Source organism: Cibotium barometz, chromosome 47 (genome assembly GCF_041138505.1).
Source record: "Cibotium barometz isolate CiBa-2024 chromosome 47, ASM4113850v1, whole genome shotgun sequence".
Lineage (NCBI taxonomy): Eukaryota > Viridiplantae > Streptophyta > Polypodiopsida > Cyatheales > Cibotiaceae > Cibotium > Cibotium barometz.
The window spans coordinates 34,943,565-34,970,290 of record NC_141092.1 but is presented as its reverse complement, the minus strand read 5'-3'; the positions used below and the strand labels follow the sequence as shown (position 1 = coordinate 34,970,290).

At 34.8% G+C, this 26,726-nt stretch overlaps 1 protein-coding gene across 2 annotated transcripts; it reads left to right on the top strand.

Moving 5' to 3' along the window:
- Window positions 1–184: 184 nt before the first annotated feature.
- On the top strand, window positions 185–23,984 carry LOC147611621 (MADS-box protein SOC1-like). 2 transcript variants are annotated; one of them, XM_086784997.1, is made up of 8 exons: window positions 185–639; window positions 11,741–11,819; window positions 17,420–17,481; window positions 17,602–17,701; window positions 17,824–17,865; window positions 23,328–23,369; window positions 23,455–23,639; window positions 23,800–23,984. In XM_086784997.1, exons 1-8 carry the CDS (start codon window positions 338–340, stop codon window positions 23,828–23,830), a joined length of 843 nt encoding a protein of 280 aa, XP_086641123.1. In that variant the 5' UTR covers window positions 185–337; the 3' UTR covers window positions 23,831–23,984. The 2 variants fall into 2 exon arrangements, with proteins under 2 accessions (XP_086641123.1, XP_086641124.1); XM_086784998.1 differs by having other exon boundaries at window positions 187–639; window positions 11,762–11,819.
- The last annotated feature ends 2,742 nt before the right edge of the window (window positions 23,985–26,726 follow it).

Sequence of the window (26,726 nt, the reverse complement as noted above, 5' to 3'; positions counted from 1 at the left end):
TATGAGTGCGCTGTAGCACAATCTAGAGCTGGCCCGTGCAGTGTACTCAGCACCGGCAGGTACGTCAAGCACGTCGGAATTTGGAAACCGTAAGGTATTAAGAGGGTGGAAACCGTAAGGTATTAAGAGAGTGGTGCTGCCAGCCTCGCCATTAATGATCTCACCTTCGTGACGGAGCTAGGAGTGCTTTCCCTTCTAGTTTTTTACCGTAACCCGTCCTCCCCCTCCTCAAAACAGGAAATCTTGCGATTCTCATAGAAATAAAACACACGACCTGCTCTTTTTTTAACACTCCCTGCAGCCTGCCGCGCTCACTTGCAAGATCGGCCAAGCGAAAATGACGTCGTCCCGCACCACTATTTCCCAAGCAGCTGCAGCCGCCGATATGGCTCCTCCCCTTCATCTGTTGGTTGATGATCCTGCGCCTGCGGAAAACCGACCATCATCGGGGCCGCTGTCCGCCACCCAGGGCCGCGCCACCAACCCCATCAGTCGAATCGAGAAGCCCATCAACCGCCGGCTCACCTTCTCCAAGCGCCGCAACAGACTACGAAAGGAGGATTACGAGCTCTCCGCCCTCTTCGATGCGGAGGTGGACGTCGCCGCCACTGGAAAGCTCTTCGAGTTCGCCAGCTCCAGGTAGGGGCCTTCGTCTAAATTCTCCATTGTATAGTGAATTAAAGCTTTAGAAACCAAGATTAGATGAAATTAGCTTTGGAGAGTATAAATAAACGGCTTTCTCCTTTCTCCCTTAATAAGCCCCAAGGAAAGCTGCTATCTCTTGTTAAAAATGATATTTTCCAGTGACTATGAAAATGTTTGCATAGCCATAAATTTGCACATCACGTGTCCTGGCTCAAGGTTCGTGAACTCGTGGAGTTTATCAAGATTTTATTGATGAGTAATCTCACTCAAAATATAAATTGGGCCTTAATTTGCGTCTTGATTTTCAGAAGTCTAAGGAGTGGAGAGCTACATATTCAGTTTTTTCAATTAAAAGGGAAGTGCTTTGTTTTGATAGCTTGATATAATTTGAAATGTGATTGTAAGCTTCAATGTGATGAGCTATTCTCATCAAGTCATGCGTTCATTAAAACTTTGGTCATTATAAGCAAAACACTTGCATAAGAATATGTAGTATATTGCCAATGAGGTGATAGCTCAACTGGTGAAGGTGTTTGCCTAGGACCTCTTTAGCTCAACTGGTGAAGGTGTTTGCCTAGGACCAAGAGGTCCTAGGTTCAAAACCCCCCTTTTGCTTCCTCGGTGGACGTATGGGTGGATAAATAAGGACCTACGGGCAGCTGTCTATGGGCAGTGAAATTTGGTAACTATGGGATGATCTTGCGCCAAAGGCCACTTGAAAAAGAAAGAAAGAATAGGTCTAGTATATTATCATTTCTTTGGTCTTGCAACACTAACCTTACGAAAACACTTCAATACAAATATGTAGCATACTGCAAAGGCACATGAGCTATAAGAACTAGAGTACAAAATGATGTGATGTGTATGAAAAAATTGTCTCTCTTCAGAATGGTGATATTATGAGTTGTGATTTTAAACTCATATGATTAAGTTGATCAAAATGTATTATCATTTCTTTGATCTTGCAACACTAACCTTGACGAAAACACTTCAATACAAATATGTAGCATACTGCAAAGGCACATGAGCTATAAGAACTAGAGTACAAAATGATGTGATGTGTATGAAAAAATTGTATCTCTTCAGAATGGTGATATTATGAGTTGTGATTTTAAACTCATATGATTAAGTTGATCAAAATGTAATTTGTAATACTCATGATGTCATGCATTCATTAAGAATCAAAATCTTGAACATAAAGAATTAAGGGGTTGCTTAAAATTGTAGATAATATTGACATAAATCTTAAAAGAAGGAATCATGTATTATCATTATCATAGGAAATATTTTGTCCACAATTAATTTGACCTTGAAACATTGACAATAAGTAAACACTTCTACAAGAACATGTAGGACAGTAGACAATTGTGTGAGCTATAGAAACCAACATGGAAAATTTTGTGACATGTAGTATATCTTCCAAGAAAATGTTCTTGTTGAGACCATTACTATAATGTTTGCATTTTCTTTATCCTATCAAGATTATTATCCTATTGTGTGTTCTTTTACTTGAATTTTCTTGCATGTTTTAGATGAAATTTAAAATTGAAGTGATCTCAATGAGAATTCTTACCATATATAGTTTCTATATTCGACCAAAATACTATGTAACATAGTTTTGCATTTCATTGTATGGATCAATAATCATCTTTGTAAATTAAAAAAAGAAGAAAAGTAACCATGAAGATCAGAACCTCATTTTTTCACCTACCATAGATCTTTCAAAGAGAATTAAAAAGTACGAATAGATGTTTACTAAGGTAAGACTAATAGAATAAATCGAGAAAATACCGCCATTATCTCACCATTTTTTCACAACAAAAAAAGTGAGACTTCACGGTACACAAAACATGTCTATGTTATGGGCTACCACACCTCCAAGAGGAAACTCAATGCATTTACCTTAGGGAAGAACAATAGAACACAACTGTCATAGGGTACTTACCAATGTTACGAACTTGTGTCCCTTGAGGTCTTCAAGCTCACTTGAGAAGCTCGAATCCTCCAAGCTCCACCTCCTCGCTTTCACCGTAGAGTTGCTCACACCACCATACAAGGAAATCACTCTCTCTCACTTCTCAATACAAGCATGCAACATGCAAGTCTTGATTAAGGAGGATGATAATAACAATTAGCATTAAATGAAAACATAGTAATACTACAGATGATTGAAAATAGAGACCACACATTGCATTGATTTGATGCCTTTTTAAATAGGTAGAGATACATGCATTAGCTTGGCTGCTTTAATGATGATTAGGTATTAACATTTTTCATAATTATCTCCATGATTATCTCCACTGCTTGCTTGATTAGGAGCCAAGAATATCTCGAATGTAGGCGTGTAGCCAAGAATATCTCCAATGTAAGTTTGTGGTACATCTATGAGCTTTAACAAGAGTAAAAGTGCCAAGACTAATGCCTCAATAACCTTTGAGATTTGAACTCTACCAAGAGGATGTTCATGTGTGCATGTGATGGAGCATATCCAACACCCTCCTTGATCCATACATGGAACATGAAAACATAATGCAATAGCATAGCTCCTATGAGCATAGCTCTACATAAAAATGCATGAGTCTTAGGTATTTTCTAATCATAGTGCATTCCTCCAAAGCCCCATCATCACTCCATGAAACATAGTCCCTCATGTGCACTATCATGAGTTAGGCATAGAGATCCAACACTCCCATCAATCTCCCCTTTCCCAATAGATAGTGCTTGAACTTCTCGATCAAGTAGATAATCCCCAATGACTCCTTTTTTGCGATAGAGTAGTTACTTCTAGCTTAGATAACCTCTTGCTTGGATAGTAAACTGGTATGAACCAACCTTATGCATCAAAGCACTACAAATGGAAAATCAAAGGCATCAACAAGTATGTGGAATATCAGATCAAAGTTCGGTTGTTGGAGGATGGATGCTGATGATGACAGTTTCCTCTTGAGATTTCGGAATGCCTCCTTATAGGATCCTGACTAGACATATTTTGCATCTTTCACCATCAGGTTATGCAGAGGTATTCCACATTTTCTAGGAACCTCATGGATATTCTATGCCACTTTATTAGTCCAAGGAATCTGGCAAGTTCTTTGGCATTCTTGGGCAGCTATAGCTTCACAATAATCGCGACCTTGGCCAGATCTACCGCTAGCCCTTTTGCAAATACTATGCGCCCTAAGAGGGATTCACTCATTATACATCAAAGGCGCACTTGGAAGGATTTAGGCTTAGTCTAGTTTTGTTGAACTTCTCCGAGGCACATCGTGAGAGGTGTGTTATGTGGTCTTCTTTCTTTCCAAGCACATTGAAGTCATCCACGAAGACTGTCATGAAAGTGGTTAAATAATCATATAATATTTCCTAAACCATCCTTTGGAATGTGGCTGGACCATTCTTCAACCCAAAAATCATTACATTTGAGGTAAAATTTTCCTCATTTTGTCTCACAAAGGTAGTTTCATATAGTGAGCTTGAAGATCTATTCATGTCATGCCTCAATTTGCTTAATTGGGAGGTCGCGGATATAGCAACACTGGCAAGCTTAAAAGTAAAGATTTCACAAGACATCCAGAAGGCAATGTGTTGTAGGACCATGGTACATGGAGATTAGAATATTCCATAAATTGAATAATAGAAGAAATAAACCATAAACACCATAATATAATTCAAGAGCATACACATCAAAGAACACGAGATTGGGTGCAATCTCCCCCCGACGTGCGTGTCTCCACTCCCACAGACGGTATTTAAGTCATATTATCATAAATTTAGTCCTTGGAGCCATAACAGGCATAGCTTTTTCAAAATTAGGCTTTTACAAAATTGAACCATAGTCGAACGCTTTTAAAGTATCTCATAAAAAATAAACCTCTCAACATATGTACAATGGGCCAAACCATACAAAATTAAGTATTTAGCACACTATAATCTTGTCCAATGTCCACCTCGGTTGTTCCGAACTCATGATCTATACTCAACAAAGTCCACAATGTTAGATCACAATTACTTTGAAATCACTCACAAAAATAATTCTAACAAATGGAAAACATTTACTAACATGCTTCACACATAAACCATGCTTCACACATAAACCATGCATCACACATAATTAATTGGGTTCACTCCCATTATAAAATATTCTAAAAAATCTCACTCATGATAGTCCTCCTGTTTGAGAAGACCACCGTCCTCGGTTATAACTATCCGCACACACAGGAGATAAAACACATTAATCGTTCCCACATGGGATTCACTCACAATGTCTTTTACACACATCACACGTGTCTTAGAGTTGATCGGATTCACTCATGATTAAACTTACACAACCTTTACATGCATCACACATGTTTTAAAATTGATTGGATTCTCTCACAATCAAACTCCCACATTCCTTACATGCGTCACACGTCATAGTTGGTCAGATTTTAAAAAACTTAAACAATACATAATTATGAGTTTTAGGCTTACCTCTCTAGGGATAGAAATCATGATTGGGAGTATCGTCTTGTTTAGGCTGGTTGTTGTCGTCTTCTTCTTTAACCACATTCGTGATCGTAGTTTGATGCTTTGTCTTCTCAAGACACTCCTATGCATAATGCCCTTCTTTGTTGCACCTTTAGCATGTAATTATATGAGGTTTTCAATGTCCACCACCATTGTTTGTCTTCTTTGTAGATTCATTTTTCTTCCCCTTCACTTGTGAACCATTGTGCTTTCCTGCTTCATCTTTGTGCTGAAACTTCTCAAAATCTTTATATTGAGGAATTGAGGAATATGAGGATCTGTCACTATAGTGTCCCTTGGAAAGACATTTTTCTTCTCACACTAAGGAAACGAGGATGAAACATGTTCACTTTTGCTCTAATAACTGGCTTCAGACCTGCTATGAACTTCCTTCTTTGCTCTCTCTCATGCACCTTCTCTATAGCTTGAAGTTGCAATAAAGTTTGCAAAACATGTCAACATAGGCTGCTATGTTTTCCTTTTTGAGCTATCTTAAAATATCCCATTGCTGTTTGGCTTTACTCTTATATGACGGAGGTAAGAAATCCTTCTTGATCAATTTCTAAAATTCTTTCCATGACTCTGGTTTGTGTTTTCCCTATCTAATAACATTCCACCAAAGAGCTGCACTACCTACCAAAATGATTAGTGAAACATTTCACCTTACTCTTCTCATAGAATTTCTCTCTAGAAAAATAATCATCAAGTTGGCTCAACCATGCGAGTATGATGTGTGCTTCCTTTTTTTCATCGTAATCTTGAAAATTAAAAGCCTTTTTGTTGATCTTACGTCCCTTTCGCGACTCTTGAGCTTTGAGAGTAGCTCGTACGGTCCTTTGGATAGGGTCCTCCCCGTAATCAAAAGAATCAGATTCCAAAGATGCACGTCTTCGCTTCTGCAAGATAATTTTTTTGCCAAGATCTTCTCTTTGCCTCTTCTCACTCAACAATTGAGCTTGAAGTGCGTTTCATTGATCTTGGAGAGTAGGTGGTTGTGGAATTGTAGCCATGATTAACGAAAAGAAGGAAAAATATTGAGATAGTATGAATTACGATAAAATAAATAAACTTAGCTATTTCAATGTTCCATCTCAAGTCAAAGTCGATGGCATCCACCAATCAAGAATAAAAATAAAAATCAAGTAATGCCTTGATGTTGACAATAAAAACTCGTTGAAAGAGTCTTCAAAAGAGTCGAAAAAAATGTCCTAGAGGAAAACCCAGTTGATCATGCTGAATATCTTTTCTCCCAAAATCTAAAAAATTACTAATATTTGATGTCCACAAATTGCACTTTGAAACCCTCTTTGATGATATGTGAAAGCTTTATTTTAAAGCTTTTGTCAGTCTTTTGAGTTTAAACCTTTTTTAAAAAAGGTAAAAGTTTTAACTTTTAAAGCTTTAAAACTAAGCTTTTCATTAAAAGTTTAGTAACCTTATTAAATCTTTGTAAAAAGGTTCTCCAATGAATGGAAGATGGCCCTCAAGACGATGCACAACAGAAAATCTACCAAGTGCGTAGCGCGATTTAGAGAGAAAAAAAGAGAGCAGTGCGTAGATGTTGAAGTCATCGAGGAGGGTAGAGAGGGAAAAAATATATAATTAAGCTTTGAAAAGAAAGATCCAAATTTTTTTAATCTTAGTATCCCTCTCTTTGAAACTGACGCAAAGAACTTTCTTCCCATGAGGATAATTGGAATATCTTTGATTTGTAGGATTATACAAATTCAAATTTTCTCCAAGTCAATAACCTTTGAGGAAAACTCAATTTCTTGATTTTTCTTCAAGTGTCTATGACCCAAATTCAACACTTGAATTTTTTGTGCTATGATACCACTATTACAAGACCATGGTACATATAGATTAGAGTATTCGACAATTTGAATAGTAGAAGAAATAAACCATAAACACCATAGTATAATTCATGAGTCTAAAAATGAAAAAACACAAGATTGGGTGCAATCTCCCCCTCGACATACGTGGCTCCACTCCCACGCATGGTATTTAAATCATATTATAAATTTAGCCCTTGGAGCCATAAATAGTATAGCTTTTTCAAAATTGGGCTTTTTACAAAATTGAACCATAGTCCAATGCTTTTAAAGTATCTCATAAAAAATAAACCTTGCCCAACATATGTACAATGGGCCAAACCATACAAAATCAAATATTTAGCACACATGTACTCGGCTAGATAATCTCGTCCAATGTCCATCTCGGTTGTTCCAAACTCATGATGTATACTCAACATAGTCCACAATGTTAGATCACAATTACTTTGGAATCACTCACGAAAATAATTCTATCAAAAGGAAATCATTTACTACCATGCTTCACACATAAAACATGCATCACACATAATTAATTGGGTTCACTACTGCTATGATAAAATATTCTAGAAAATCTCACTCCCATTATAGTCCTCCCATTTGAGAAGACAACCATTCTTGGTTATAATTGTTAGCACACACAGAAGATTAAACATATTAATCCAGAAAAGAAGACTGACTAAGCATGACATGGACACTACTGTATTTGGAGAATGCTGAAAATCAAGGGAAATCTTTTACCTAGGTGACTATAAGTTGAAAAGCTAGTCCCAATTCGTTGGCCATTTTCTACCATGTTTCTCGTTAATCTTTAGTTTTAGCTCTTGACTATTCAAGGTGGAGGAAATGTCTAGGAAAATGGGTTCCCCAGACTCTAAAGAAAATTGTCCAGAGTTGGAGCTTGAGATAAAGGTTTCACCATTCTCAGACCCTAGGAAGCTTGTTGTAAATGCCAAATGGACATTAAAAGATATCAAACACTCACTCGAGTTTCTTAAATGTATAAACTCTGAGTATAGGTTCAAGCTTAATGGCAGAGCTGTTTGTAGTTGAAGGGTTGAGAAAACCATATCTTGTTTGAAATGCTTGTCCCCAAACCATTGCACTTTTTGAACCACTATCATCAAGAGTAAACCAGGAGATTTCATTGTAATATTCTTATTAAAATTCTCAAATGAAATCAAACGTTTCAAATTGTCACTCCATTTGTCATCTTGATAATGAGTAAACACAAATGCAAGATGGGAGGAAGGTGATCATTGCAAAAGCTTCAATTACACAAAATTTTGGGATTTCGATAACACAACGGAATAGGGTTTGTAATTACAAGTGAAATAATTGGCTACAATGATACAAAATAAGCATGACAAAAAAAAAATCTACGAAAGATAAAGAATTTGATTTTCTCTTATGAGACTACTTATAGTGCCCAAAGAGAAGTATAAAGAGTGGAGAGCTATATATACCATTTTGTTACTTAAAAAGTAAGTGTTTTGTTTTAATAGCTTGTTATAATTTGAATTGTGATTGTAAGCTGCAAAGCTTAAGTAGATAAAAATGTGATGAGCTATTCTCATTTAAACTTTGCTCTTGCAACACTAACTATAAGAAAAACAGTTGTATAAGAATATATAGCATATCATCATTTCTTTGGTCTTGGAACACTAACCTTGACAAAAACACTTCACTACAAATATGTAATACATTGGAAAAAGGTACATGAGCTATAAGAACTAGGGTACAAAATGATGTGATGTGCATGCAAAAATTGTATCTCTTCAATAGAATGGTAATATTATAAGTTGTGATTTTAAACTCATAAAATTAAGTCAATCAAAATGTAATGTGTAATACTCATGATGTCATGCATTCATTAAGAATTAGAATCTTGGACATAGAGTTCTTAAGGGGATACTAAAAATCATGATATTATTAACGTAAGTTTGAAAAGAAGAATGCATTATCATTATCATAGGAAATATTTTGTCCATAGTTAATTTGACCTTGAAACATTAACAGTAAGTAAACACTTCTATAATAATATGTAGGACATTAGACAAAGGTGTGTGAGCTATAGAAATCAACATGGAAAATCTTATCTTATCTTGCAAGAAGATGTTCTTGAGACCATTATTGCATGGTCAAAATAATATTTACATTTTCTTTACACTCAAGATTATTATCCTATTTTTACTTATTTTTTCTTGCATGTTTTAGATGAAATTTGAAATTGAAGTCATCTCAATGAGAATTCTTACCTAATGTAGTTTCTATATTTGACCAAAATAATATGTGACATAGTTTTGTAATTCATTGTAAAGATCAATAGTCATATTTGTAGATTAAAAAAAAAGATTAATAACCATGAAGATCAGAACCTCATTATTGAGCATTGAAAAGTACGTATGGATGTTTATTGAGGTGAGCCTAAGTGAATAAATCAGAAATATAATGTCATTATCTCTGCATTTATTCACAAAACAGAAGTAGGAAAATTTCATGGCACACAAAACATGTATAGAAATTCAATAGTTATGAATTGAATTTGTAGCCTTTGTCTACACTTAGAAAACTCACAGCATTCTCCAATGGGTGAATATTCATTATTTATATTACCATAAACTACATCTTACAAGGCAAGGAAAAGAAAGTAGAAAAAGACTACCTACATGTCCCAAAGATGACACACTTGAGTGTTTACATGGAGCAAGTGATAGACTACAACGTGCAAACTTCAAAGGGATGTGGACATCCTTGAGGGCAAGTTGCATTTTTATTATCATTACAATAATTCATGTTGTTCTCATTACTCTAATATTATACCATATCCTTAGCCCCTCCTTAAATTCTTTATCTATATTTGTAGAACTATAGCACACATAAGAGTCCTAAAATACTACTCTATATAATGCAAAAGGAAGAAGTAGTACAAACTAAACTCAAGTACAAGATGTAATCTGAGCTTTACGACCTATTATACACTCATCATCTACTGTAACATATAAATGCTATGTGAAGTCCAAAATTGAGAAAAGAAGATGAATATGATGGTTTAGCTACGAGCCCACGTATTTATATGCACCAATGCTCCTAATTAGCCAAAAGTAGTTCTCTTGGCCACATGTACTTGATTTCCACTTCCCCACTACCACAAGGTAGTGCCACATGTTATGTGGAGTGTCAAACTTTGCATGTGAGTTGCTATCCAATGTATGAGTGTGTCATGCATACTCATAGGTGTCACATTCCCCACTACCACAAGGTAGTGCCACATGTTATGTGGAGTGTCAAACTTTGCATGTGAGTTGCTATTCAATGTATGAGTGTGTCATGCATACTCATAGGTGTCACATTCTCTCGTACATGCATTATAGATGTCCTCAGCTACTTGGCCTTTTGATAAGCTCTCAACAATGGGAAAGATCTTCTGAACTGATCCTCATAAAACGTAACTGACTATTGGATTAGGTAGCCCTTTAAAACTTGAGGAGATGCTAGAGCTATGTTTGACTAGAACCCCACTTGTACTAGTGTAAAGCGACATTCTTTAGTAGTATGACCTCATGTAAGCCTTTGTCATCCACCAACTCAAGTTTATCCTCATTCAATAGAGTGCTACATGATACTATATAAAGTTTCTTGAATGAAAGACTAGATGCATCCTCCAATGGCTTGGTAGTTCTAGCTTAAAAACTACATCACTGAGCTTCTTAATAAAGCCCTAGTCAATGGGTCGTTCCTCTTTGGAGCTAGTTTGGAAGCAACTTCCCTACGATGTTTGAGCCTTTGATTCATGGTCTTCAAAAAAACACAATCTCTTTTTTGAAAGTGCTATCGTGATGATGTTTGTTACCATCTTCAATTTTCTTTGTCTGTGCCTTCCATATTTCTTCTAGAACTTGTCATAATAGCTAGTCCAAACCTTGAACAACCTGGTCTACACCATAATTCCTTGTGGGAATCAGACAACCATATGCAACCTCAAAGGGAGACTTCTTTGTCTGTGCATGCACTTAATCAAATGTCTTTTAAAGTATTTGTCTAAGTTGTGTTAAATTGGCTTACATCAACTCACAACCTCAAAGGGAGACTTCTTTGTTTATGCATGCACTTAATCGAATGTCTTTTAAAGTATTTGTCTAAGTTGTGTTAAATTGGCTTATATCAACTCTTTTTATCCAAAGAAATATAAATTTTCAATGAGGTACATGTTAATGCTTTTTGATGGTTATCAAATAAGATTTGTTTACAAAAGTGCCATATCTTTTTGTATACACTATACATACACTTGCGCATTGATGACATGTGTGAAATTTCATACTTGTTTTTGTTTGTATTATGTGATGATTAGGTTGATATTATGAAGCTTTGCCAGTAGATTCACATGGAATCTAGATCAACCTTGGTTTTTTGTGAAGTTGAAAAAACAACATGGACTTTCCATTTATGGAAAATTTTCTATCTTGAATCATAGGTGTTTATGCATGCTTTTACCCCTACACAGTAAGACTATTAAGGTTACAAATTTCTACATTATTCATATACTTGAACACTTTGTTTTTAAAATATAGTACAAGTCTTAGCACTCAAAATGAAGTACCATTAGAAAAGATTTTATGCTCTTTTCAAAACTATTAAATATTTAAATTAGGATTTTCCTTTGTTTTAAAAAATCTAAAGTTGTTAGATTAGCTAAATTATTCTTTTTTAATCACGACTAGATCATAACATAATGCTTTATTTCTTTATAATATCTCTAGCATGCCGAATGGCGTGGACAGATATCGAGAGCATGCAGACCAAAAACACTCCAAAGAGTGTCTTCTTCAGGATGTTGAGGTAGGTAAAACTAAGACGATAACACTTATATTTCATCCAATAAAAATACATAATAATTAGTCTCTTTTATTTTCTAATGTTTCCTCTATATCTTTAAGTTTGTATTCATCCATTAGAAATAAACTGTGTATTAGTTTTGTAAATTTTTTAGTTTTTATTTCTATCTTTGTATTTATATAAATTTTAATCATTGATGCTTAAATTTATTTATATGAGTGCATGTGTTCTCATTTGGATATTGAAGGCTTATAATTTTTAAGAAATATTTAACTTTGTGCATATTCTATCTAAAATGATTCTAAAAGTGTGAACAATTTAAAACTCATCTTGCTATATGGATTTTAGTTATCATATTACGTAATATTTCCATGTCTCAGTACTATAAACATCTTATATGAATAACATTAATATTTCCATGTCTAAATACTATAAACATCTTACATGAATTTAACATTAACTCATTTCTTTGATCTCAATAATTCCAAGTTTGAATTTGAAGTATGTTATTATGCCTTTTGGTTTGGTGAAAATGTCCATATACATTTCACAAAATTTTCCCAACTTTGAAATGGAACCTTAGCTTATGCTTGGTTGATATTTTGTAGAAAAACAACTAGAAAAGTACCAGCTACACTACAGCGAGTTTAATATTATGTACAAAATGCTATATAAAATTTTCAACCAATAAGTTTTAAGAAGTTCTTGAGTTATGTGTGTATATTAAAGATTAAAACCCTAGAGCTAGAAGTCTTTGCACACTTGTTTTTGTTTTCTTCAAGATAGTTAATAGACACTATAGAGGAGATATGACTATTTTGTTAGAAAGTAGGTGATCAAGAATAATTTGAAATGACGGGGTGTATGCACCTTAGAGATAGAAGTGTTGCTAAGGTTATGAGAAAATACACTAGTAAATTATAAACCTAGAAAGGTGTTCCCACTAGGCATGATAAGACTCCTAGCATGGACTTTGAAATGAAGTAGACATGATAAGACTAAAGAGAAGGAAAAGGATATTAATACTTCCTAGGAAGGAAGGTAGGACTCATATATGCTCTTTTAAAAGGGAGTAATGAGGAGCATGAGTCTCACCCATACTTGTAACCCTTTTTCCACCTAATAGTGTGAAGACTCAAGTCAAAGTCAAAATTGTAGCCAAGATTCAAAGTGAGGTGGACCACTTTATAAAATGAGTAAGAGTGTAGACCCAATACATGTATGCTGATAGGAATTCAACAGTTAAGGGGGGGGAGTGTTAGAAAATAAGTGATGAAGGAGAGGATACACCTTAGATATAGAAGTGTTGCTAAGTTTATGTGGAAATCAAACTAGTAAATGTTAGGAAGCAATGTAAACCTAGAAAGGTATTCAACATGCATGGTAGATTTCTAGGATGAAGAGTCAAGACACCTACTTCAAGTGGGCATGCACATGATGTGTATTTAATCAACAAGAAGATCAGGGGGAGGTATACCTAGAATCAAGAGAGATGATAAGGGCATGTGTACAAGATATAAGAATATTTAGCTATCATTGATCCATGATCACGTCAACTCTTATAGCTTGATTTGCTCTCTAACCTATTCAAATCTTCAATGTACTCTTTGTTTTATAGCAAACCATTACCTACAAATAGAGTGTACAATTAATGCAGTGTTAATATTAATCTTTAAGGGCTTAAATATCTGATTAGGCCATTGATAATCTTCTATTTTGTATCATATTACACTCCAATTTCATTTGGGCACATGTATCACTAATTTAAAACATGTTTTTTTTGGACATTTTTGCTTAAAATAATTCAAAAGTTTATTTGTTTTCAACTCTTGGATCGTTGGAAGCCTTTAAACTTAGATTTTATCTCTTCTTGTTTTTGTCACAAAGTGTGAAGGGGAGGTAAAATCTTGGAAAACTGGATTGGTAAGCTTTGAATAGAGGACACCAAGCTTGCAATAGAAAGCTTTTAATATCAAGATTTGGTATACAAGGTTTGGAGATCAAATGCTTTTCTAACAAAAGAATAGTAAAGCGTTTTTAGATTTAAAGATTAATTATGATTTACCAAAAGCTTTATAAGAAAGCGTATGGCAGTAGCACGTAGCGCTTACATAGACAATGGAGATGGCATGCCATTCGCATGAGGTGATGTAATGCTGCCAGTAGGAGGCTAGGTGATCACTAGGTGGATGAGGGGAAAATAATTAATTGGCGGCGACGAGAATTTTAGTAGGCGAATAATGCGCAGCCGGTGCATTTTTTATTTTTTTATTTTTTAAAGCATTTTTTTAATTTTTTTAATGTAGAACCCCACGTAGCATAGGAGGGTGAATTTTGTGATTAACCTCTTCTTCTTTCTTTTTTTTTGAAAAATCAATAAAAAGTTATTATGGCCCTCGATTATGGAAATTGACTCTAGAATTCAAGACTAGGAGGTTGGAGCCCTTGCCCTTCTAGTAAATCACATCCATATGGCTTGATTATTAAGGAATTAAGAATTGAAGAAAGTTGTTTTACAAAAAAAGAGGTGGTTTTTGGGTTTTGTAGAAGTTGTTCTGAAAACGTTGGTATTGAACCCTAGTTCTTGATCTTGATCTTAATCTAACGGCTCATAAGATTCCCATAAACCATCCAAGCTTTTGGCTAGAGGTTTTATAGCCTTCTTCGCTTCATCCTTAATGATGTCCAGATGTTTTTATAGCTTATACCACACCAAAGACAATAATTGAAGTGTTTTAAAAGAAAGAAACAATAATTTGTGTAAACTATGTTCTAATCCAAAGCATGAAAAAAACTGTGTAGACTATATTCAGATAATAACCATGAAAAAATATTCTTTTAGAATTTCTCATATTTACTCTTTTGAAATTATAATATTTTTTCCATAATATTTTCATAGGATTTTTTTGTTGACCTCATAGTTCCTTTGGATCTTTGATGATGTCCTCTCTTTGTCCAAGTACTTGTACCCTTGTTGTAGCTTTTTGAAGGCCTTCCCTCTTTCGTAATATTCCTCCTTGATTTTTAAAAACTTTAGATATTATAAAAATTAAACGTTTGGCCTTCCTTGCACCAAATAAATTGCATAAACCTCGTTTTTTTTACTTTTTCTTCAAAAGTCTTTCTCCTTAAGTGGTCGCCAAATCTCTGATACCACTATCATGACCTCTAAGACACTTAGAGAAGGAGACTCTAATTTCTCAGCACAAAAATTACAGTAGAACATATATTTGCATAAACCTTAATAAACCAAATTAAACAAACAAAGAACAACATGGAGAATGGAGTAGTCATCGTCAACACAAGAGTGGATTGAATCCCTCCTCATTAGAGTGTGATCCTTGTAAAACGAGTCTCCCATATTTATATATATTAGAAAAAGTGCTTACTTTCCAAAAAGATAATTCTAAAAACAGAGCACAAGCAAGTACTTTTCTTTATTTATATGTGTTAGAAAAAGCGCTTACTTTCCAAAAAGCTAATTTCAAAAACGGAGCACAAGTAAGGGCTTTTCTTTATTTATATGTATTAGAAAAAGTGCTTAATTTTTAAAAAGATAATTCCAAAAATAAAGCACAAGTAAGTGCTTTTAAGTTTATGAGTATGCAAGCTCTACAAAAAGATAGTAAGTATTAATATAAAGTATTGGGCCTACCAAAAGTATAAAGTACTATTTGGTATGTACAAAGGTATACGACCTTAGCCTTACCAAGATATAGATGCCTAAATATGAAACCATAAAAGCTGTTCACATGTCTTCCAAAATATCTCATAGTGGTCCAACACATGTTTCACCCACGATTAACACATAATCCACCACTCATTCTTCACCTACATCCAAAATAGTAATAGAGTCAGTGCACACATCTGATTAAACACATTAATCATGACCATATCAGACTAGTGCACATAGATTGATTAAGCACATTAATTTTGATAGATAGCGTAATAACTCACACAGCTTGATTAAACACATTAATCTTTGTAGATGATATAAAAGGGAGCATGCAAGAATACAATATCCCAAAATAAAATAATAGGCATCCCCAAAGAGGTTACGACTAACATATGCACATACATTGCTTGAAATTTCCATGAAATCAACCATTACTCCTTATATTTACTGATGTAAAGCTACCAAGTACGTTGGGGGATGTGCTTGCTTTCCTTTACTAGCTAGCCTTCTTATGAGTAAGATTTAGGGAACTAACTACCCATTATATTGGTTGCCACAAGGGCTTTATAATGTTTTTATTAGCATTGATCTTACCAACATAGGAACATGGAGGAACTTTTGACAGTGGCTGCAACAATGAGTTGAGGAACTTTTGACAGTGGCCACAACAATGAGTTGAGGAACAAAGGTCTTTGCTATAAATGTGGTGAGAAGTGGCATAAAGAACACTTCAAGTCATGTAAGACTAAGGATGACACTATCAACATGGTTGTCTCAATTGTGAGTGAACTTTATGCATTTAATATTAGATTAAGTATTGTACAAGAAATAGCCCACTTATAAGGGTACTAGAGAAAGGGTGTACCACACTGTGGAATACCTCATCAAATAGAAGGGTTTACCTAGTGAAGAAGCGTCATGGAATCCCGCCATAGTTTTAGAAGGTCATGTGAGAAAATTTTGGATGCATTTGGTGAGGTAAATGTAGGGGAACAACATTGATTCAACTTGCTAGAAAATTCTATAAATCATTGTTAGAGAGATTCATACCACTTGAGAATGAAGATACTTGCATTGCTAAGATAGCAAACTTGATGTACTTTCTTGGAGAGTAAGTTTTGGGCTGTTTTCAGGGAAAATGATGAAGGTTATAGCTATTGGAGATAATTTACAACCATGCTTGAAAAGTATAATGATGCTCTCACAATTGGATTTAATATGACATTCATTCATTCACCTTTGGATGATTGGTACCCAAGCACTTATGATTGGAGATCCTACCCATGTGGATTATCTAATCGATGCAAGGTTTCATAGATGAAACCCGTAGGTGGGGATGGTTTATAAGAAAGTTCTTATGGACCATCTATAATAGTGGGGTCAAGGCCATGGGCTTGGGGGGAGTTGCCCAAGTATGGGGTGCATCAATATGTGGTAGTATATAAAGGTAGGAAGTATAAATAGCAACTATGGGATCTAACCAAGGATATAATCATTTTACTAATCAAATGAAGCTTTCAATATTTCTTTGCTTTGGTGTTTCTCTCCTACACGAGAGAGAGTGTGGACTCCTCTTAGGTCTAAACCATGTAAACTTTGGTTAGATTTTGTAAAAAAAATTGCTTCCTTTCTCAATTAAGTTTCTCTTGTCTTAATGAGTTACTCATAGTGCTTAGTCGCATTCATTATGGCTAGTCTCATTATTCTTATTGCTAATCAACACTTTGTGTGAGTTACTCTATGTGAGTGTTAATCTATCCTTATTTCTTAATTTGTTTGTCCACCATTAAGAAACCCTCTTGTTTTTAACATGTAGTAGATCATTAAGAACTATGTTTGCATATCTAAAGTCACACAATATTTTTTTTTCCTTTCTTGTTTAAATAACTTTTTTATCTTCATTTATTTGTAATGGTTGTTAAAATAGTATTGGAGGTGCAAAGCTCTTACAACAAGGGAGAAAATAGACCACTTAAAGAATCTACAAAGGTACTCTTAGTACATCTGAAAGTTTACTAAATAGTGCTAAAACGGATATACATTGCGTATAATTTTGCATGTGACACTTTTCTTAAAATCATGTGACACCTCCTCTAAAAACTTTTACAGCTACATGTTGGGTGAGAGTCTCATGCCCTTGAATCTTCGTGAGATTGAAGATATTGAAAATAGAATGGTCATTGCACTTAACAAGATAAGAGAAAGAATGGTAAGTGTTGTTTACAATTTATTACAAGTTTTATCTTTAAATGGTATGTGAAAATATTATTCAATATGGTAAAAATATCATTATTTTCTTAACGTTAAATTTTTCTATGTTCAATGATGTAGGTGCAACTATTACAAGATGAAGCTCAAGAACTTTGTGAAAGGGTAAGATTTATAAATAATAATGAGATGACGAATATCATTTTCAATCTTTGATATGTTTTATTTAATATTTAAATATTTTAAATATTTTTTGTTTAAATAAAATTATAAATTTAGCAAATAGAATTTTCATGAATAAATCTATAATAGAAACAAGTTAGTATTAATTGTATACTATTATAATAGACATAATATGAGCCACCATATTTACAACAAAATAACATGCATAATAAGAGTCTACAAAATATAACAAGATTAAAATTTTAAGGCCTCTATTTGTAGTAAAGTGAAATGGTCTCATATAATGAATAATGGACCCAAGGTCAATGGACCATGTCCATGGACAACACTTATGATAGTGTGAAAGGGGTGGTCATGTAGATATGTCAAATAGGCTATATTTGGGGTACCTTTTGTTGATAACCAACATAATATAAGTCAATTGCTCTCTTCTCTCTCTAAACCTAGGCTAATCATCCTAATCTAGGATAATTAGGTTAATCCAAGGCTAATCTAGAAGCTCTTTTCTTTCATTGGTATAAGAGCTTAGTTTTTGATCCACTTCGTTCTTGGTTTTAAGAAAATTTGAGAAATTCTTGGATTTTTTAATTTTCTTGATTAAGAAGAGGGACATGGTGCCTAATTTCAAATCGCTCCTAATTTCAAATCCCAGGACCAAAATTGGGAAAAAGTTTACTAATCAAGATTAATGCTAATCCAAAGATGTTTTTCCCCTTTCCTGTTATTTCTTGCTTGATTTTTGAGTGATACAAGGCTTAAATCTCTAGTTAATAGCTTGCAATATCTTAGGGCTTTGACTTGTGAGTAATAAGCTTCACAATGAGACTAGCTTTGGTAACCTTCGTTGAGTATTTCTACCCGTGAGGGTGCTCGACAACTACATGCATCTTCTCATCTATTGGAGCCAAATATCTACCACTAGAGCTTTTCATGACTTGTGGAAGGGATTTAACATTGATTGGATAGTATAATGGTGGAAAATGACATCTAGACACTCCTTCTTCCTCATGGCAAACTCGCACAGGTTGTCGCCAATGACTGAGAAAAAAATATCTAGAAAATCATGAGGTTCAAGCTTCATAAACCTTTCATAACCTCTCAAGCTTATTCCATAATGTCTTCTCTTCATGTTTGAAAGTTTGTTCGGGCTACAATTAGGCAAAAAATGGCTGCGTGTTTTCTTCTTAGGGTTTTTTTGAGAAGAGAGTGCACAATGTGGCCTAATTAAGTGCTAACTAAGATGCTAATCATGAGTAAGATTTGATTAATACTCTACATAAACCTTTAAATGAGCCTTGTCATGCTAAGATAGAATCCAGTTCATCTGAACCCCCTCCAATCATCTCCAAAGTGCCAGGTTGTGTTGATATTTTCACTACAAGGTTGGATTTCTCAATAGAATCTTTGGGGAGGCAAGGATGTCATCGTCCCTTTTGCAACTTGAATCTCCAATCTCAATGCTAACAGGAAAGTACCTACTCTCTATACAATCATCTACTTTAGCTTTGCATCCTCCTCGTAGACCGCTTTTGACAAAAGTGGCTCATTTTATTTCTTTCGAGGTAAAATTTTCAGCATCCATGGTTGTAAAATAGTTTTTGGATCATGTTTTCAAGTTGCATGGAGTGTCCTAACAAATTGTTAGTGTGATTAGGATGTGAAGATTATGAGTTCATTTTGACGACATTGTTTGAGATCATGGGGACTGTTTTGACCCCTAGCACCGCCTATCACCCAGAAACCGATGAACAAACTGAGAGGTTGAACAAGTGTGTGGAAACTTACTTGAGACACTATTTCCATGATATTCAAGAACCTGTTTGGGATGAGTGGTTGCCGCTTTCTGAGTTTTCTCATACTAGTATGCATCATGAGAGCTTTGGCATGTCACCTTTTGAGGCACTCTATGGGTATAAAGTGAATATGTCAATGATGGTTAAAAAGCAAGAGGGGGTGAATCATAATGCAAAAGAGGAGATGGAAAAGTTGGATGCACTCTTGCAACAATGAAAAGCTAATATGAAGCAAGCTCAAGAAAGAATGAAACATTATGCTAATGCTCATCGAAGGCCATCGGATTTCATCAAGGGTGATTAGGTATTCTTGAGGATTCCCAAAACAAGATATGGTTCTCTCAAGGACAACACAAATACCAAGTTAGCTCATCGTTACTATGGGCCATACAAGGTGGTGAGGCGTGTTGGTGAAATTGCTTATCAATTGGCACTTCCATTAACCTCAAAGATTCATGATGTGTTCCATGTGTCATACTCAAATATTACCTTGGAAGATGAATCACCTCTAGTGAATAAGGAGGGGATGATTGAGTATGTGTCGGAAGCAATTTTGGGTACAAGAGAAAGAGTTTTTCGCAACTATACATTAGTGGAGTACTTGGTCAAATGGTGAGGGCTACCTAAGAAAGAAGCTTTTTGGAAATCCTCCTGTACATTGAAAGTATTTTAAGGGTTATTGGATGCATTTTGGAACTCCAAGGAGGGTCAAGAATAGTTAGATAACTTGCTGGAAATTCACGTAAATTCACCGTGAACATCCCTACACCCTTGGAAATTCACGTAAATTCACCGTGAACATCCCTACACCCTTGGAAATTGGATGCATAATGTCTGGAAGCTGCTCAAGGTTTTCACGCCATTGAAAGGAAAGCTAATAAAGAAATACACCCCTCTACACTTCTAGAGTGGTAGACACTACTTTATTATGCTTCTAAAAAAGTCCACAAACTACTTTGTAGTGCATATGTTGCTTTTAAAGCAATGCCTAGATTACTTTGAAGCAATGGTTGGAAATATAAGTTAGAATTTTATAAAGTGCATTTTGCTTGAAAGCACTCTCTACACTTTTAGTGAGTATAGGATACTACTTTGTTATGCTTCTAAAGTAGTTCATAGACTACTTTGTAGTGCATATATTACTTTTAAAGTAGTGCTCAGATTGCTTTGAATGGATTGAAGCAGTGCTAGATTGCTTTGAAGCAGTGGTTGGAAACATAAGTTACACTTTTATAAAGTGCATTTTGCTTGAAAGCACTCTCTACACTTCTAGTGAGTGCTACTTTGTTGTGCTTCTAAAGTAGTCCACAAACTTCTTTGTAGTATATATATAGACTTCTTTGAAGTAATGGGGTTGGAAACATAACTTACACTTTTATAAAGTGCATTTTTCTTTATAGTGGTTGTAAGTCCTAGCATACTGCTTTTAAGCAGTGCAGGAAAAGCAATGTAGTTTGAAATTGCATGCATTAATCTATAACAATATGTTTTATGTATTTGCTTCATGGTCGGTTGAGCTCTTCTAATTCCATGAATTATATCTAGGTTTGGAGATCTCACAATGTTGTTTTGACAGCTTGAAGTCATGTACCATGATATATCTAAGATAAATTAGCTATATAGCACACTAATTGTGCTATATAGGAAGCCTACCAGGCAAAATGATCTATAAAGCGTTATGGCTTGTTTTGAGGGTTTATTAACTATTTTATATCCATATACATGCAATTTGGGCTTCCCATATATTATGTGAGCATGAGCTTCATATTTGACATGAGTCCATTAACATATACTCCATGCATGTGGATTGTGGTTGTACATATCAATGGTTTCGAGGATGAAACCTTTTGGGTGGGGATGGTTTGTAACTGGTCGTGCATATATGTCAAATAGGCCATATTTGAGGTACCTTTTGATAACCAACATAATACAAGCCAATTTCTCTCTTCTTTCTCTAAACCTAGGCTAATCATCCTAATCTAGGCTAATCCAAGTCTAATTAGATTAATCCAAGGCTAATCTAGAAGCTCCTTTCTTTCAATATTCTTCTAACTTGAATATTGCATGGTAAATAACACTTGACCATCATGTGTGACATATGCCATTGAGGGAATGAAATGGGTTAAAAGATGATGTTTTTTGGGACTATAAATTTATCATGAGTGAAATAAATAGTATCTAAAAATATTATATAAAAAATTTCCAAAACAACCTTAGGTCCAACTATGTTACATTCTTAGAAATAGACATCTTAGTAAGATGTCTCTTTTTAGTGAGAGACTTCTTATTTGTACATATAGCCATTAAGATGAATTGTGTTGCATATTCTTTTTAGATGTCTATTTTTAGTGAGAGACGTCTTATTTGTACATATAGCCATAAAGATGAATTGTGTTACATATTCTTTTTTCATGTGGCATGAGTGTCGAAAATATAAAATATAAAAAACTTTTATTAAGTCGTATCCATCTCAATTTCTTTTAGGGGGAATCTGTAAGAAGATCAATGTTATCCAGATTTATAGACTTTCCTTATAGACCTATTTTCCAAGCCATATTTTTCACAAGCATCATTCAAGTAAATTTTTTTCTAAAAGACTACTATGTGGCCAATTAGGTGATAGCCCGAGTTGTGAAGGTATATGCCTAAGACTAGGAGGTCCTTAGTTCAAACCTGATAATGTTTTCCTCAATGACATCGCCTACAAGTGAATAAAAGGTGCCTACTATGGGTGGTGAAAAATGGCAACTATGAGGGGATCTTGGACTTAAAGCTAGTTTTTTTAAAGACCAATATATTGTTAATAATTATAAAAAAACATCCTTGGTCTTTGATTACAATAATTTTAAGTGTATAGCTTCTAGATGCTCTAAGGTTCTTGGTTCTTAGGCTTAATTTGATTTTACAACATGTTTAGGAATACTTACTCTATATTGTAGCATATAGGGGCCCTAATATTCTAGTGTTGGAAAACAACTTTGAGTATTTATATCATGTTTTAAGCTAAGGACTAGCATGCCCTTAGAATGCCACCCATAGACATGAACATAGAAACACTTGTCATTAGCTTATCTCTTGTAGTTCTTAGAGTAGTTTGATACCCACTGAGGCATTACCTTGCAAAGTGGCTAGGATCATGACAACAACCAATTACTACCTTATGAGGAGTTATCATACTATAAGACTGATGTGCCATAGCATACCCACTAAAAACTCTATATGCACCATAATTTTTTGAGTAGGAATTACCATACCCTCACTAGCTCTTGTCTCAAATAAGTTTGTGTATTACATTTCTTTTTTGCTTTATCTACGTGAGAAAATGATACCTATAATACTTTTAATGTTCCCAATACCAAACTATTGTGGCAAGACAGTGAGCGCACGACTAGGCATGCATTAGAGGTATGAAGTGGATGAGATTTTAGGAAAGTGCATGGGATTCTAATAATTTCCCATAATGAACATGATTTGAATGTGTGACTTGAGTGACATGAGTGGGTGAGTCAATGTGGTTGGTTGTGAGAGCTTCAACATCATGTAGAATTTGTTGAAGATCTTGAAATTTAGTAAAGATGTGGATTTTGTTAAAAATCTTGAAAGTAATTTGTGTAGTGTGTTGCATTTTTGTTTTTGAATTTTTGATTGTAGGAAGCCCTTCTTCAAGAAGAAAACAATCTTCTCAAACTAGAGGTAAGAAGTTATGATTCACTGTTTAACAAAGTTGTGTGATGAAGAAACTTAGGTGATCTTATGAAGGTTCTATTGACATATGTAGCTTTCCAAGGCTATTTCTATAAGGGACAATGTTCCCTTATTGGGTTTGAGCACTCATACCATCCAAGAGTGTTCAAGTGACAACTTACCCTCCACCCACTCTATAGAAATAGAAGTTGCTAAATCAACCCAAGAAGCTCCAAAATCAACCCAAGAAGATAAATTTGTGACTTCTCTGTATCTTGGGTACGTATGTCTTCTACTTGTATTTTGAAGACTTTAATTAATAAAATCTAATATAGTAATGAACCATGTTTCTAAACATCTCCATTATTTTCATGCTCACAAGTCAAAAAAGCTAATGAACCATGTTTCTAACATTTCACCATTATTTCCATGGTCCTAGGTTGGAGTTGTTTCCATCTAATGTGGAGTAATACGACATGCTATCCCTCTCATAGATGTAATGCATCCAAGCTACAGAAAGCGTCCAAAATGTGTAAATATGGACTAGAATATTCTTCTTGAAGGATATTCTTCTAGTATGTGACTACTCTTATTAAAGCTTTATTAACTACCTCTATTTGATGTGATGGATTATTTTGGTGATTCCATGTTCCCACATATTAATTAGTGAGTAAGATACAATATAGCTACTTTTTTTCTAACCTCTTCTTTATCATACCTTATGCAAGGACATTGAGAGACTTCTAGGAAAGCCTTAATCAAATGATATTGTTAATAATAGAGGGATTCAAGGGTAGAGACTAAATATTGCATCGTTGTTTTGTCAATAATAAAGGAATTCAAGGTTAGACACTAAATATTTCATGTTTGTTTTGTTTGCATAAATTTGAAATTTTCTTTGGATGAGTCTTAATTGATATAAATGGATTAAGTTACATATTCTTGTTTGTCAGTCACATATTTTTATGTTTTGCAGTAAATTTAATTAAATTCAAATGCTATGCCTTGATGAAAAGGCCACTCCCTTCTCTTTTTTACATTCTAGCCTTTCTTAATCCTAGAAAGATTAACTAAAATATTAATTAAACTCTTCTTATTGTTTACTCTCTTGAATTTAAAAAATTGTGTAGATTAGAGTTCTATGAATCTAATTTGGGTTAATTTAAGTCAATTGAAGAATGATAAAAATGAGAAATGGTTAACCATACAAAAGCTGTTATGGTAAAAATTTTTAGAATTTTGTGAAAAAGAAAGTTTGTTTTTATGTTATTCCAAAAGAGTAATTCCCACCATTTTTGCATCTAAAAGAAATATTCTGATTACTCCATGTACATATTCACCTATGAATATGCATGGTGGATATCACTGATATTAATTATTTTTATGCATAGAAAGATGCATAAAGGAATTATTTTTATTTCAAAAGTGTTATTCTCATTAAAATTTATTTTTATGCATAAAAAGATGCATAAAGGAATTATTTTTATTTCATGAGAACAATTGGATGGATGTGGATGAATGAGATGCGATGTGTATGAATGAGATATGATGTGGATAGAAGTGATGTGATATAATGTGGATAGAATGTATGTGATGGGATGGTTATGAGAATGTATATGGTGGATATGAACGATTGAATGTGATGGATATGAATGAATGTGATGTGATGTAAATGGAGATAGATTTGATGTATGATGTGAATGCATATGATGTGATGAGATGTGGATATGGGTAGATGCGAGTGGATATGGGTAGATGCGAGTGGATGAGATCTGATGCGGATAAATGAGAAAAGATGTGATGAGATAGAAAATGATGTGATGAGAATGGGAATACATATGAAATAAATGAGGATTGATGTGAAACAATATGGAAAGACGAGAGTTCGTTATAGAAATTGTATTTGACCTGTTTTTAAATAACTATTTTATGTCAAAAATGTTGGGGAAGCATTTTGACCATCTTGTGAATGAGGTCATGGAGACCTACCTGTTAAAGTTGCAACAGCTGACGGAGAGTCAACAGAAGATGTATCACGTAGCAAGGTCGGTCGAGGTCTTGACCAGCCTCGGTTTTATTTAAATGGTGAGCTTCCGGTACGATGGATAAGGGACCAAGGAAGCGGCCTATGAGTGAAGCGCTAGGTGACCTGTGAAGGATCCTAGAGGGTGCTAACCATACGGTGCTCGGCGGGCTCTGGGTTGTCGAAGATACCCACGTGCGTCGTAGAAGATATTGGAACAAGGAGTAAGAGTTGTTTTCTGAATTCGAAGATGGATCTGGTTGATTGACCTTGCTGGTCCTCAACAAATGTGCGCATGGCTCTCTTATATGGATCTGTTGGTCGATCTTCAGATGTGCGCATGGCTCTCTTATATGGATCTGTTGGTCGATCTTGCTGATCTTCAATAGAGATTCCATTTAGATTTTTATAAGTGAATATATTGCTGGATACTATGAGCTAGGAACTATCGAAAAGGCCCCTGAGTGGACTGGTGTGGTGAGCATTCTGGTTGCCAATGATGCCATAGGTACTCCGATGAAGGAAAAATTAGAAATTAGGATTCAACTGGATATTTTGGAGGATTATGATCAGTGATGCTATAGTTTCATTAAATGATTGTTTTAAAGACAGCTGAATCTATGAAAAAGAAAATTTTATATTGGGTGTGTAAGTGGTGTGACTAGTTTTGAGTTTGCATGAATATCCGGCTAGGGGGCTTGGGAACTCTTTTCCCTGGTACCCGGGACAAAACCTAATCAAATTCTTAAATGGATCCCATCACTACAGTGGTTAGGTGGTTGGTTAACCCATGGGGCTGGATGGGGTTAGTAGGCTGCTGGACTGATGGATCCCTAAAATGAAACTCAATTCTGTTATGGTACGATAGATGAAGTAAATCCCGGATAAAAATTTGTTCTATGGAAAAGAATAACCGGCTGTGTCTCTCAATGAGGAAAAAAGTGTTGGTCTCTATGATCCAAGTCCAAGTCTTTTCCTTGATCTGACTATGATACTTATGGGTTCGGTCAGATCATCTTGACTATGTTAGAGAAAAACACATCCTAGAGGAATCGCCCGTGCTTTTTCGACGAGAGTTTTTTCAGGTTCGGTTTTGGAAGAACCGAGGGAGTAGTCTTGTCCGGATATCTGTGGACGAGGCCCCGTGCAGGAAGTGCTACTTCTACTGCTAGCATCCTTGAATACATTGCGCGGAGGGGATAGGGATCTTTCATCATTCACATCCACATTCATTTATATCACATCCTTTCACATATCCTCACATCTCATTCTCATCTCTTCATTCACATCCACATTCATTTGTATCACATCCTTTCACATATCCTCACATCTCATTCTCATCT

What these genes read in the sequence shown, in the direction of transcription:
- LOC147611621 (XM_086784997.1), top strand. Translation starts at nt 338, where the DNA reads ATGACGTCGTCCCGCACCACTATTTCCCAAGCAGCTGCAGCCGCCGAT. An exon ending in TTCGAGTTCGCCAGCTCCAG is followed by an intron (nt 640 to 11,740) that starts GTAGGGGCCTTC and finishes TAATATCTCTAG; the next exon opens with CATGCCGAATGGCGTGGACA. An exon ending in CTCAAGAACTTTGTGAAAGG is followed by an intron (nt 17,866 to 23,327) that starts GTAAGATTTATA and finishes TTTTGATTGTAG; the next exon opens with GAAGCCCTTCTTCAAGAAGA.